The sequence below is a fragment of the Carettochelys insculpta genome, chromosome 1 (assembly GCF_033958435.1).
Source record: "Carettochelys insculpta isolate YL-2023 chromosome 1, ASM3395843v1, whole genome shotgun sequence".
Classification (NCBI taxonomy): domain Eukaryota; kingdom Metazoa; phylum Chordata; order Testudines; family Carettochelyidae; genus Carettochelys; species Carettochelys insculpta.
In genome coordinates, this window is record NC_134137.1 from 63,005,451 (window position 1) to 63,019,067 (window position 13,617).

Genomic DNA, 13,617 nt, shown 5'->3' on the forward strand with positions numbered 1-13,617 from the left:
TAAGCCATTGTTACACTTATTTACCAGGCTACAAAAACAGCTTAAGCAGTATGAACAGTACTCTCAGAGGGGTAGCCGTGGCAGTCTGGAGCTTCACAAATAACAAGCAGTCCTGTAGCACTGGAGAGACTAACACGATTAGGTCATGACCTTTCATGGGTAAGACCCACTTCATCTGGAGAAGTAGATCTTATCCACACACGCTCATGATGTAATAAATGTGTTAGTCTCTAAGGTGTTACAGGACGAACACGACTGTTTAACACTGCAGTAAGCAGATCCTGTGTTATCTTTTGGGTCCCTTTCTTTGAGCTGACCCCTGCTTTCTTTTTTCTTTGAAATTATTTTTAGAAAGGTATTAAAGGACGATTCCAGCTGTCCTTCAAATATCCAGCAAAGAACTTCAGCAGCCATGCCTGGGAGAAGGGGAACAATGAGAAACTTAATATAGGCAAAATTCAGCTCGTGAAGAAGACTATGTTTCTCTTAGGCAAGAGATTCTCCCCATCTGACTTGCCCTTGGAAGGTATTTGCGTGATTGGTGGATGATAACTACAGTGGCTCGATTTCCCTCTAATGTGATAGTACTGCTAGGCAGTGTGTTTTTGTGCTTTGGTGGGTCTCCTTTTGCTTCTTGTCTCTCAAGGGTCCCAGCCAGTTCTTAAAAGTCTACTCTTCAATTAGCTCATACACTTCTCAGGCCAACTGGGAAATGTGTGAGCAGAAGATGAATCATGGCCCTGTGGAAGAAGAGGGCCCTAGGTTGCAAGTTGTCATTCATATTTTCTGCATACATTTGCTCCAATACTCCAGCTAGAAGACACACAAGAATGTACTGAGAAGCAAAGGGAGGACAGAAGACAAATCAATGTAGCGATATTGCTGGTAGAATTCTGAGACAAAATTTAGCAATTGAGAGATGGGTTGAGTTCCACTCTCTACAAAAACAACAAGAAGTCTTGTGGCACCTTATAGACTAACAGATATTTTGGAGCATAAGCTTTCGTGGGCAAAGACCAGCTTCATCAGATGCATGAGTGGGAGTGGGAGGGTGGTTTCAGAGGGGTATTTAAAGAGTGGGGTCCCAGTGGCTCATGCATCTGATGAAGCGGGTCTTTGCCCACGAAAGCTTATGCTCCAAAATATCTGTTAGTCTAAAGTGCCACAAGACTTCTTGTTGTTCTCGAAGCTACTTACTAACATGACTACCTCTCTGATACTCTCTACAAAGGATCCAGACACATGAAAGGAGATAGATGGGAATAACGTCTCAAACAAAAGGCTCTCCCTGCCTCCACTGAGCAATGAAAAGGGAAACAGACCGCATGTGGGGATCAATGGACATATCCTATGTAACATATAGTAATTTTCAGGGGAGTAGGGCAGAGGAATGACAGCTTTCCTTACACAGAAATTGTGTCTTGGAAGGTTTTAGGATTTTTCTGTGTGCAATATGGAGAACCTGGAAGGGAGCTGGAAGCAGGGAGGAAAGATATCTGTGGGGTAGCCGAGTTAGTCTGTATCTGGGGTCCCAGAGGAAAGTTTAAAGAGGGAGTCTCAGTCAAGGGGAGGGCCAGAGTTGACAAGGTCTGTTGAGTCTCAGAAGATGTGGCCCATTATCAGCAGTTAATGTGGAGTTGTGAACATCAAGAGAGGAGAAATCAGGTCAGTTCAGTCATGGAGGATGTGGCCCATTATCAGTAGCTAATGTGGAGGTGTGAACATGAAGGGTGGCAAAACTGCTTGAGTAATTGTGAGTGTCTGGTCCATCCTTGGTTTGATGGTGTCAAATCTGCAGATGAATTGCAGCTCTGAAGTTTCTCTTTGGAGTCTTGTTTCTGATTTTTTTTTGTAAGATGGCTGCTTTTAAATCTGTTACTGAGTGTCCAGGAAGATTCAAGTGCTCTCCTATAAGTTTTTGTATGTTAAAATTCCTGATGTCTGATTTACATCCATTTATTCTTCTACATACAGACTGTTCAGTTTGGCCAGTGTATATTCCCTTTTTTTATGGGAAGAAGGACCCTTTCAAAAATGGGGTTTATCTTCAAAAGAGCAGTGTCTACACTGGTTTTCGTCTTTTGAAAGAAGCTATTTTGAAATAAGAATATGTGAATGAGGTATCAGATATGCAAATTTGTGCCTTGTTTCCCTTTTCAATTTAACTCATTTGCATACCTCTTTCAAAAGAGGAAAGCAACTGTAGACACAGCCTTTTAGAGGTCAGCCTCACACAAGTTGCTACAAATATCTGAAGATCTAAAAAGGAAGTATAAATTCTGCTGTAAATCACAGTGTATGTCTTGTCCTCAAGCCTCACATCTAATCTCCCAGATATCTGCCATGGGAGTTCTGTTGTACGTCCAGGGCAGTATATAGTATGATTACCCCCCATCCTCTTCAAAAATATGCCACACAAATTCATATGGTAAATCTCAACTATTGACTTAGCATACATTATACATGCCTTAAGATCCCTTTTCTATCCAAGGGCAAATGATAAATTACTACAACAAATCTTTTGCATATCGCTTAGAACCGTATTAAGGTCAGTATTTATTTAGAAAGCTTCAGTCTAAGAATTGCAATGTTTAAGAAAAAAATCAACATTTGTACTCTATCTGCAGGAAATGTTTATCTTACGTGACACCTAAGTCAGTCAGTGTACTTGAAATGCCTACCCAGTATTTCCATTTTGAACTACATTTTCAAGATCAGATGGAAACACTGTATGACCGAATAACATAATAAATGTTCCCAGAATTTCTTGGAACTACTGAAATGTGTATTACTATATGGCTACATCTACACATGGAAATGAAGCAGGTTGAAAATGCTAATGAGGTGCTGAATATGACTATACAGCACCTCATTGGCATAATGGTGGCCACTTGCCTCATCGAAAGTGCTGCTTTCAAATTGCAAACTTGCCGTGTAGATGGGATTCCTTTGAAAGAAACCAATACAGCAGCACACAGATAATCCAGGAAGTTTTGGAGAATGTTGGGGATAACTTCTTGGTACAAGTGCTGAAGGAACCAACCAGGGGCCCTGCACAACTTGACCTGCTGCTCACAAACAGGGAAGAACTAGTAGGAGATATAGAAGTGGGTGGAAACTTGGGCTGCAGCGACCATGAGATCATAGATTTCAGGATCCGAACAAAAGGAAGAAGGATGTGCAATAACATATACAGACCCTTGATTTCAAAAGAGCAGCCTTTGACTCACTGAGCAAACTGACGAGCAGGATCCCTTGGGAAATGAAGATGAAGGGGAAAAGAGTTCAAGGGAACTGGCAGAATTTTAAAGTCTTACTGAAGGCACAGGAACAAACCATCCCACTGCATAGTAAGAAATGCAAACATGGTAGGCAACCAGCTTGGCTTAATAGGGAAATCCTTAGTCAGCTTGAACTCAAAAAGGATGCATACAAGAAATGGAAACATGGACAGTTGACTAAGGAGGAGTACAAGCACATGGCTGGAGAATGCCGGGGGTAATCAGTAAAGCAAAAGCACAACTGGGACCACAGCTGGCAAGTGTAACAAGAAGGGTTTCTACAGACATGTTAAAAATAAACAGGTTATCAGAGAAGGAGTGAGGCCATTAGTGGATGAGGGAGGTAACCTAGTGACAGATGATGTAGGAAAAGCTGAAGTACTCAATGCTTTTTTTGCCTCAGTCTTCACGGACAAAGTGAATTCCCACACTATGGTCCTCGACAATGCAGTATGGGAAGGTGAAGGGCAGCCATCGGTGGGGAAGGAACAGGTTCTGAGCTATCTAGAAAAACTAGATGCACACAAATCCATGGGTCTGGATTTAATGCACCCAAGAGTATTAAGGGAATTGGCAGATGTCGTTGCCGAACCTTTGACTATTATCTTTGAAGACTCTTGGAGATCGAGAGAGATCCCAGATGTCTGGAAAAAGGCAAACATAGTGCCCATCTTTAAAAAAGGAAAGAACAACAATCCAGGGAACTATAGACTGGTCAGCCTTACCTCAATCCCTGGGAAGAAAATGGAGGGGATCCTCAAGAAATCCATTCTGAAGCACTTGGAAGAGGGGAAAGTGATCTAAAGTAGCCAACATGGATTCACCAGGGGCAAATCCTCCCTGACCATCTGATTAGCTTCTATGACGAGGTAACTGGCTCTGTGGACATGGGGAAGTCAGTGGATGTGATATACCTTGACTTCAGCAAAACTTTTGACACAGTCTCCCATAACATTCTTGCCCACAAGTTAAGGAAATATGGATTGGATCCTTGGACTATAAGAGGGATAGAAAGCTGGCTTGATGGTCGGGCCCAATGGATAGTGGTCAATGGCTCAATATCTGGATGGCAGTCGGTTTCAAGCAGTGTGCTTCAAGGCTCAGTTCTGGGGCTGGTGTTGAACAACATCTTTATTAATGACCTGGATGAGCACCCTCAGCAAGTTTGCGGATGACACAAAACTAGGGGAAGAGGTAGATACGTTGAAGGGTAGAGAGAGAATCCAGAGTGACCTGGATAAATTGGAGGACTGGGCCAAAAAAACCCGGTGCGGTTCAACAAGAAGTGTAGAGTCCTGCACCTGGGGCAGAAGAATCCCAAGCATTATTATAGGCTGGGGACCGACTGGTTAACCAGCGGTACAGCAGAAAGGGACCTAGGGGTTAAGGTGAATGAAAGGCTGGATATGAGTAAACAGTGTGGCCTTGTAGCCATGAAGGTTAACGGCATACTAGGGTGCATTAGGAGGAGCATTTGGAGCAGATCTAGAGAACTGGTTGTTCCCCTCTATTCGGCATTGGTGAGGACACATCTGGAATACTGTGTCCCGTTTTGGGACCCCCAGTATGTAAAGGATGTGGATGTGCTGGAACAGGTTCAGCGGAGGACAACAAAAATGGTTAAGAGGCTGGAGCACATGACCTATGAGGAGAGGCTGAGGGAGCTGGCCTTGTTTAGTTTACAGAAGAGAAGACTTAGGGGTGATTTAATAGTAGCCTTTAACTTCAGACCATTACTGCTTGTTCTGCCATCTGACACCACTGAGAACAGTTTCTCACCCTCCTCTTTAGAGCTCCCCTTCAGGAAGTTGAAGAGGGAGAGGTGTAGGTTGGATATTAGAAAAAACTACTTCACCAGGAGGGTAGTGAAGCATGGGAATGTGTTGCCTAGAGAGGTGGTAGATTCTCCATCCCTCCAAGTTTTTAAGTCCCGGTGTCACAAGGTCCTGGCTGTGATGACTTAGTGGGGGGTTGATCCTGCTTGAAGCAGGGGGCTGGACTAGATGACCTCCTGAGGTCCCTTCCAGCCCTATGATTCTATGAAAGGAAACCCCAATTTCGAAAGCACCCTTCTTCCCCAGGGAGGGGCATGTGTAGATGTAGCCTGTATGTTTAGCAAGGTTTTTATTGGAGATGTTGATGGGAAGAGAAACAAACATTTTATATCCATGACTATCATTTCTACGCATTTCTGCTCATTTATAATAGCAGACTATACTTACTCATTTCTGCAAGCTTTTGCTGGAATTTGGACTCTCCAGGTAGGTGTTTACTGCAGAAAGAAAAAACATTTCATTGCAGTAAGGAGTAGGTTCTTTTCATTTTTGTCTAAATAAAGCAAGTCACTAACTATGGCTAGTTCACATCAGCGCTATCACCCACTTTCTAGTTTCTTGTAAAAATGCAAACATAGCTCTAATATTTTTTTCTGCATACTAAAGCTGATTCAAGAGTTTTTAGCTTTCTGATACTCAATTTCCTCTTAAATTTTGGTAAGTTTGACCAAAACCACTTGAGACAGTAGTTTAATATCTAGTTCTAATCTAACACCCAATACTGTAGCTGCTATCAGTAGGAGAGACTCTTTCTCCTAAAACTGGAGTTTCAAATTTAAGACACACTAGGCTAATATCTATCACAAAATATTTTATATCATTCCATATATTAGGCAAGAGAGGTAATATCTTTTACTGGATCAACATCTGTTGGTGACAGAGAGAGAGAGAGAGAGAGAAGCTTTCAAGCTTATGCAGGGCTCTTCTTCAGGGCTTGGAAACAAAACAATGGAAAATACTGAATTTTGACACCACAGCTACAACAACACTGCATATGTACATTACTTAGTATTTCTTAAACTATGTTCCACGGAAAACTGCTATCCTATGAACAACTCCCAGGTGTGCCACAAGTGTCTGATGCTTTTTGGATATCACACACTGAGGGTATATATTTTCTCTTATTAAAACCAAATACAATGTTACTACTTCATTACTGTGAAAACAAAAAAGCAGTCATGAAGCACTTTAAAGACTAACAAAATAATTTATTAGGTGAGGAGCTTTCGTGGGCCAGACCCACTTCCTCAGACCATAGCCAGACCAGAACAGACTGGTCTGGCTGTGGTCTGAAGAAGTGGGTCTGTCCCACGAAAGCTCCTCACCTAATAAATTATTTTGTTAGTCTTTAAAGTGCTTCATGACTGCTTTTTTGTTTTGATAGAATACAGACTAACACGGCTATCTCTCTGTTACTATTTATTCCTGTGATATCAGATTAAATTACTTTATTTTGTTTTTGGTGTATACAGTAAAATGTTTCATATCCAGCAGCCCCAGGACCAGACGGTTGCTGGATATTCAAAGACTCTGGACAGTAGAGGTGTATACCTAGCAATACATAACACTAAAGGAAAAACAAGATTAAGAAACAATATTAAGAAACAAACAAAAATGTGTGTAGAGTACTTTATTTACCAACAACAGTAATATTGTACACTGTAAACTTGCACTGTATTTGCTGTGTTTATCTGTATTTATTCTGATTATACTGTACTTATCGAAAACATAATCAAAATTTACTTATGGTTAAAATGCAGTTATTTGAGCATTCCGGATAATAGAATGCTGGATATGAAAATGTTTAATGTAATGTTGCTATTTGTTTGGTTGGTTGTTTTGGTTTGGTTATTTTATTTTATTTTTTTGGAAGAAAGTTTTCATAGGTGTTCCGCATAAAAAATATTATTGTTTGGTGTTCCGTGGTCTCAAAAAGTTTAAGAAACTCTGACCTATGTGATTGTAGCTTGTTTCTTTCTGATGTTATAGGCCTCCAGAAATGGAACATGTAGTTTCATGAGAAGTTAAGAACTATATCCTACCTTCCATCTGCCTCATCCTGCCCTTCTATATCAAAGCGAAGTCTTTTCAGTGGCTTAGGGGCAGTGCTTACTTCAGCACTGCGTTTCAGCTGACGGTCACTGCTACCCACCATTTGGTTTATTTTCTGAAACTTCTCAGAAGTCTGGGATTAGAAGAGGACCATAAGAACATTACCAGTTAACTACATGCATTTTTCAAACTACTAGCCAAAAATTAATTTTTCAGTTTTATGTATCTGCCATCTTTCAGAGCTCTTCAAAATTTTCCCAAACTACCCTAATAAAACAAGACTTGACATTCAAAACATTATACTCACCCCAAATGATTCACCAATTGACACCAGGATTCTGTCAAGACAAAGATTCAGACACAGTAAGCCATATTTATCAGTGAAAAGACAGAAAACACTCACACACTTGCACAATTTGGCATGAAGGCTAATTAAGAGAACATATGCCTTCTAAGACATTGGCATATTAAACTAAAGAAATCTCTCCCTTATCTCTTTAAAATATGCTAAACATGCAAGAAGGGCAAAACATTCCCTACAAGCTTATTTTACAATTCTTGAAAGAACAAGAAAGTGCTACACTTCCAAATTAGAATCATCTCGAACTGCACATGAAAGAGAAATTATGGAATGGGGAGAATTAAAGACTACTTAGTGCATCCCATGCTTTTTGAAAGAGACACCCCTTTCACAGTAGGTGGGTAGCCCAGACATGCCCTTCCTTTCACCATTACCTTTAGATGTTTAATAACCAAAATAATAGCTGGAGTTCAACCTAAAACACAGAATGATATTTGTAACTTTGACAATGTCCGTTCCCATGCAATCCTTGGCCTCTGTGCTGAACCTGCCAACCAGGGGCCTGTTGTGATGATATTCAGTAAGAACTAGACTAAGGCCGTATCTACGCTATGAGACAAATTCAAATTTAAGGCAGTTAGCTTGATATTACCACGTGACTCTCTTCACTGTGAATATCATTAACTCGATTTAGGGAGCACGAATATCAATACCATAACACTGTTGAAACCGGCTGGGTGTAGCGTCAAGTTCAAATTTAAAAGTTCAAATGAAGGCCAGTGTGGAAGCACCATGTCTTAAAATCGAATTTATTAGCCTCCAGAGGTGTCCTGTGTGCAACCCACAACGCCCTGTCAGTGTTCCGCTCTGGCCGCTGCTCTCCAGGGCCGTGTCTACACTAGCCCCAAACTTCGAAATGGCCACGCAAATGGCCATTTCGAAGTTTACTAATGAAGCGTTGAAATGCATATTCAGCGCCTCATTAGCATGCGGGTGGCCACGGCACTTCGAAATTGACGCAGCTCACCGCCGCACGTCTCGTTCCGACGGGGCTCCTTTTCAAAAGGACCCCGCCTACTTCGAAGTCCCCTTATTCCCATCTGCTCATAGGAATAAGGGGACTTCGAAGTAGGCGGAGTCCTTTCAAAAAGGAGCCCCGTCGGGACGAGACGCGCGGCGGCGAGGCGCGTCAATTTCGAAGTGCCGTGGCCGCCCGCATGCTAATGAAGCACTGAATATGTATTTCAGCGCTTCATTAGTAAACTTCAAAATGGCCATTTGCATGGCCATTTCGAAGTTTGGGGCTAGTGTAGACACGGCCCAGGTGCGCAGGAATTAGGTTACAGGAAGACCATGAATTTCAGTTTGGGACCAGGAAGCCTGTGGCTGTGGGCTCATGTTTGTATGAGAACCTGAGAAATGTCTTTGCTATTAGCACTGTGAGCGCATCTACCCATTACAAATAGCTCCTGCAGGGAGTTCGTGGTTCTGTCTCTATCTCTGCAAGCTGAACACTTGGTATCTTTTATCGTGCTGCCCAGCGCCAGCTGCTCCCCACTGCACCATGTGGCAGATTGTTGGGGTCGTGCTTGTATGAGAGGCTGAGAAACTTAGCAGCAGTTTACATTTGTGCAGGCCTCCCCTCCCTCCGCCACAGGTACCTTGTGGTCAAGGTCCTTCCCACACCCAACCACATCATGTGGGTAGCCCCCACCCAATAAAAGGACATGCCTGCTGTTTGGTGCTCACCAGGCTGCCAGGCAGCACCATGTCCTGGCTTGTGTGCAGTGAGGCTTCCAAGGACAGGAAAGATTTTCGGGGCCTTGCTGGCACTGGGGGACTGCTTCAACTGGCCCTCCCTCAAACCTGCCCACACCCTCTGCCACAACAAGGACACTGTTGGCTAGCTGTTGCTGGGGGGAAATCTCCCCCAATGGCTACAAATTGCAGGCCCTGGCTGCTGCCGGGAGGGAACAGTTCAAGTGGCCCTCGCACCATGGATCCTGCAGCCCACTGCCAATAAACATTTTCATGGACCATGGCAACTGGCCATTCAGCCTCTCAAATACCACCTCTCCCTCCCAAATGGCAATGAAATTCAGCAAGCCCCAATTCCCATGTTGGCAATGTCTGTGTAGTGAAGAGGGAAGCCAAAAATCTTTTTTCCCAGCCTCTTCTATCCTCTTTCTTCCAACTTTGGACATCCTCATGCGAGGAAGAGTGGGTGGAGGGCCAGTTGAGAATACACACACACACACACACACACACTGCTTTTTATAAAATCTTTGATAATTCAGTTACAGCTATAAAAAGCAATTCAGCTATAGGAGCAATTGATTTCTGTTAATTTGTCGATCTTTGTTGATGCACTAATTTTCCTTCCTTCCACCTGGAAAAATGGACATTTGCTTACCACAGGAGGGGAATGAGGGCAATGCAATGTGGGAAGATGGTGTCAAATACCAACAACCACTTGCAGGGTGTTTTATTCCCCTGCTACAACAGCAAACATACCCAGAATGCTAGGGGGATGAGATAACTGTGGGATAGGTTTCCACAATGCACTGCTACAACAGTCAACGTTTGCCAATTGAGTGTGGCAGCAATAAGTCGATTGTGTGTGGACTTTGTGGGGAGGTGAGTATACACAAAATTGAATTTATAAAATCCAGCGTTACAAAATCAATATTCATCTATTTGAATGTATCTCATATTGGAGATGTAGCCTAAGACAACAAACTTATGTTGCATAGACCAAACAGTCAGAGTATGGCAACAAGCGATGTTCAATTGCTACCATCCTTGGCTACGTAAAAATGCACACGCTGGTTGCACTCAAGTAGTTCATACTTTATATGAATATTATATCTATATTGATTTTGATATAGATACACATACAGAGAGAGAGACAGTGATAATATATATCAAATCAAATGAGGCACCTCTAAGTAGAGATGTTTCTATATAATACCAAGTCCATCTTCCTGTGGATTGGTTACCAATTAAAATGCATAAAGGCCTCATTCTAAATAAAGGATGCAAAATTGAGCTAAAAATTTGCACCAAGAAAGAGCTCTAGCCATTCATGTCTAGCAGATTCACAGTGTACAATTTCCTAATTTGCTTGAATTAAATAGTTATTTATTGCTCTTACCAACTCAGAGAATTGTTTATTACCAACCTTGATCTCGGAGTCATCTTTGTGGGTGACAACAGTCCTTCAGAGAATTTGTATGGACTCTTCAAGGGTGAGACATAGATGTTATTTCCAGCAGGAACACGCAGGGGAGAATTAGAAAACTTGTAAGGACTTCGAGGAATGTGGGGTATGGGTGACAAGGTGGGAGGCTGTGACAAAAGAGTGAGCAGGCTATTTAGTAATTACAGTGTAATATTCTAAAGTCAATTAAATGATTAACTTTCAGCACAACCGATGTACAGAGGATCAACAACTCACCCTATTGGACGCATATTGCAAAATGTTCGTTTTCAGTTTCTGCATAAACACTAAGTTGTAGAAGACGATAATGGAGTCATACTGTCCTTCCCTGATCAGCACTCGTTTGAAAGTCTATGAAGGGTTAAAAGTTATATATTAAAAATAAACTGAAATCGCAGTTCAATTCCCACACAATGCACCATTGGTTTAAATCAGCCCTGGCTAATATTTAAGGGTGTTTGTGTGCTACCAGACAGCATTGCTGCTTAGGCCCAGGGGTGAGCCAACTTCTTCTGAAACCCAGCAGCTCATTGTGCTGTGCCCCACTTATGAATTTCACACCCCACCAGGGTGCCCCCCCCAGTTTACACACCCCTGGCTTATGGGTTTTCTACACTCAGTTTTAGCAGCGAGTTAAATATATTGGGAGAAAAACTGGCAGTTAAATTGGTACCAACCTCCCAGTCAGGCACCATTAAACCAATTTCAACATGCTTCTGTCAGAAGAACTGCACTTGCAGTCACAAGCTGCGCCAATTTAACTGAATTGGGTTTTCTACCAATTGACTTGCATCCGTTCAAAAATTTACTTTTTGTGTTCACTGAGAGCCTGGGCTGCGAGCACATACTTATGCCAGTGCTCATCAAGTGAGCATGCTGTAAACAGCAGAGAAGCCGCAATGGTACAGGCAGTGGTGAGTAAGGGTGTTGTGTAACAGCTGCCTGAGTTCACACCCACGGGTTTGTACACCAGATTGCTAGTCTGTGCTGCTGCTTGCCACTGCCTGCGCTACTGCGGCCACACTACTACTTTTAACATACTATCTCGATGAGAAGTAGTGCGACTGCACGTATGGGAGCTGTGAATCTCACGTCCAGCTCCAAGTATCCTCCCTGCAGACTAGCCAGGAAAGGCAAAGGGAATTCTTCCATGTCTGATGCTGGAACCATGAGACTTAAGTCTGAGTATCTCCTCTATATGGTATCTTTAAAGAATTTTCCCTTGGTATTTTAAAACAAATTTGTCTGATTTTTTTCATAAACATACAGTGAAACCTGTGTGCTAGCCCTCTTGGCCAAAGTAACCCATAGCATATTACAGCCCCAACTCAACAATGCATGTAAGTGAACTCACTAAGATGATTCTGACTGAAATCAATGAGACAAACACATAAATGACTAAAATGATCACAACCTAAATAACTGTCTTTCCAGCCTCACCAACTGGCTCCCAGACCTGGTCCCACCTGAAGAAATACCTTATTCTGAAAGACCAATTATCTGCTTTTAACATCAGCACTCATAAGGCCCTGTGCTGAACACACACAGTTCACGATCAGGAAACAGTATGGTTTGCATAGTTCTAGGCAGTCTTTAAAGTTATGTATTGAAAAACACTCCTGTTTAATATAACAAACCTTATGCGTTTATTTCACCTATATCTAGGACAATTAGTGGACAGCTGCTTTGGCTGCAAGTGACTTTTTACACATAAATCAGGATGACATGAGAAGTTTCTTTCTAGCAACAATAGCTATATTTGGGCCAACCTACAAAGGCCCAACCTCCTTATGTTCCCCTTACGGCTCCATCCTCCTCGGGGATAATGTGGCCATTAAACAACACCGGAAGGAGCACTTTGAGGCTACGTCTAGATTGCAGGGCTCTGTCGATAAAACAGTGGTTTTCCATAAGAAAACCTGTGGAGTGTCCAGATTGCGAAGCTTGTTCTGTTGACAGAACGCAGTGCTTTCATCAACAGCCGCACCCCGCTTGCCACGAGCAAGAACGCTGCTGTCGAGAGAGACGTGTCGACAAAACACTGGTCTGGATGTTCTAGGGGGCCTTCTGTCGACACAAAAGGCCTCCAGGAGACCGTGCAGGTGCCCTGGTGGACATCCTGTCCACAGCAGTAAGCCTTCTATGGTTCCTGGCCCTTCTTAAAGATGCAGGGAACCCAGGGAACCCTGTGGCAGGAAGCTGAGAGTGTGCAAGCAGCAGAGCCACACACTGCTGTGTTAAACACCCTTGCAGCTGCATCCTTGCATGCAGAAGTCATGGCAGAGGCCCCCTCAATAACCTCCTCATGGGAGCAGCCTCAGGGCTCCCAAGAATCTCCCCGGGGCTCGAAGAGGTGGGCCCCTCCTGGTGTGACCCAGAGATCCAGGCCCTCCTAGATCTATGAGCCGAGAAGGAGACAATCCAAGACCCTCCCAGGCCTGCTGCTGAAAAGTGGAAATCCACTGTTGCATGACCAAGGCCCTGGCCAAATGGGGGAGCAGGTCAGAGAGAAAGTCAAGGAGCTCAAGCGGGGTATGTCCAGGCCTGGGATGCCGCAGGCCAGTCGGTGGCAAAACCACCCTCCTTCCCCTACTACAGGGAGCAGGGGGAACACCTCACTCCCTGACCTGAGCATCGACATAGAGCTCAAGGCCCCCACAGAAAAGCACAAGTCCCTGGAGGAGGAGGAGCAAGCAACAGATGCCCAAATCCCACAGGAGCTGGACTCGTCCTGATGCTGGACCTCGTCCCCGGCAGCCAGGCCACCTCCCAGGCATCCTCTGAGCTTGGCAAGGGTCCCTCCAGTGAGTTCCCTACGTGTCACATGCCCCAGGCCATGGGGGAGTGGCTGCAGACAGGGTGAGCTGCGAGCATCGCTTGACTGGCTCGGGTGGGACCTCGCGCTGCAGCCCCAGCACATGGAACCAT

The 13,617-nt window shown here is 43.6% G+C and overlaps 1 protein-coding gene across 2 annotated transcripts in view; it reads right to left on the minus strand.

Annotated features, from left to right (window-relative positions):
• RB1 (RB transcriptional corepressor 1) overlaps positions 1-13,617 on the minus strand; it is a 193,386-nt gene that overhangs the window by 8,468 nt on the left and 171,301 nt on the right. For both annotated transcript variants that reach the window (XM_074987922.1, XM_074987914.1), the window contains 5 exons: positions 10,927-11,040; positions 10,651-10,817; positions 7,476-7,506; positions 7,159-7,301; positions 5,504-5,553 (listed from right to left, as the gene is read on the minus strand). In XM_074987922.1, coding sequence (XP_074844023.1) covers positions 5,504-5,553; positions 7,159-7,301; positions 7,476-7,506; positions 10,651-10,817; positions 10,927-11,040 — 505 coding nt within the window. The remainder of the gene's footprint in view (positions 1-5,503; positions 5,554-7,158; positions 7,302-7,475; positions 7,507-10,650; positions 10,818-10,926; positions 11,041-13,617) is intronic.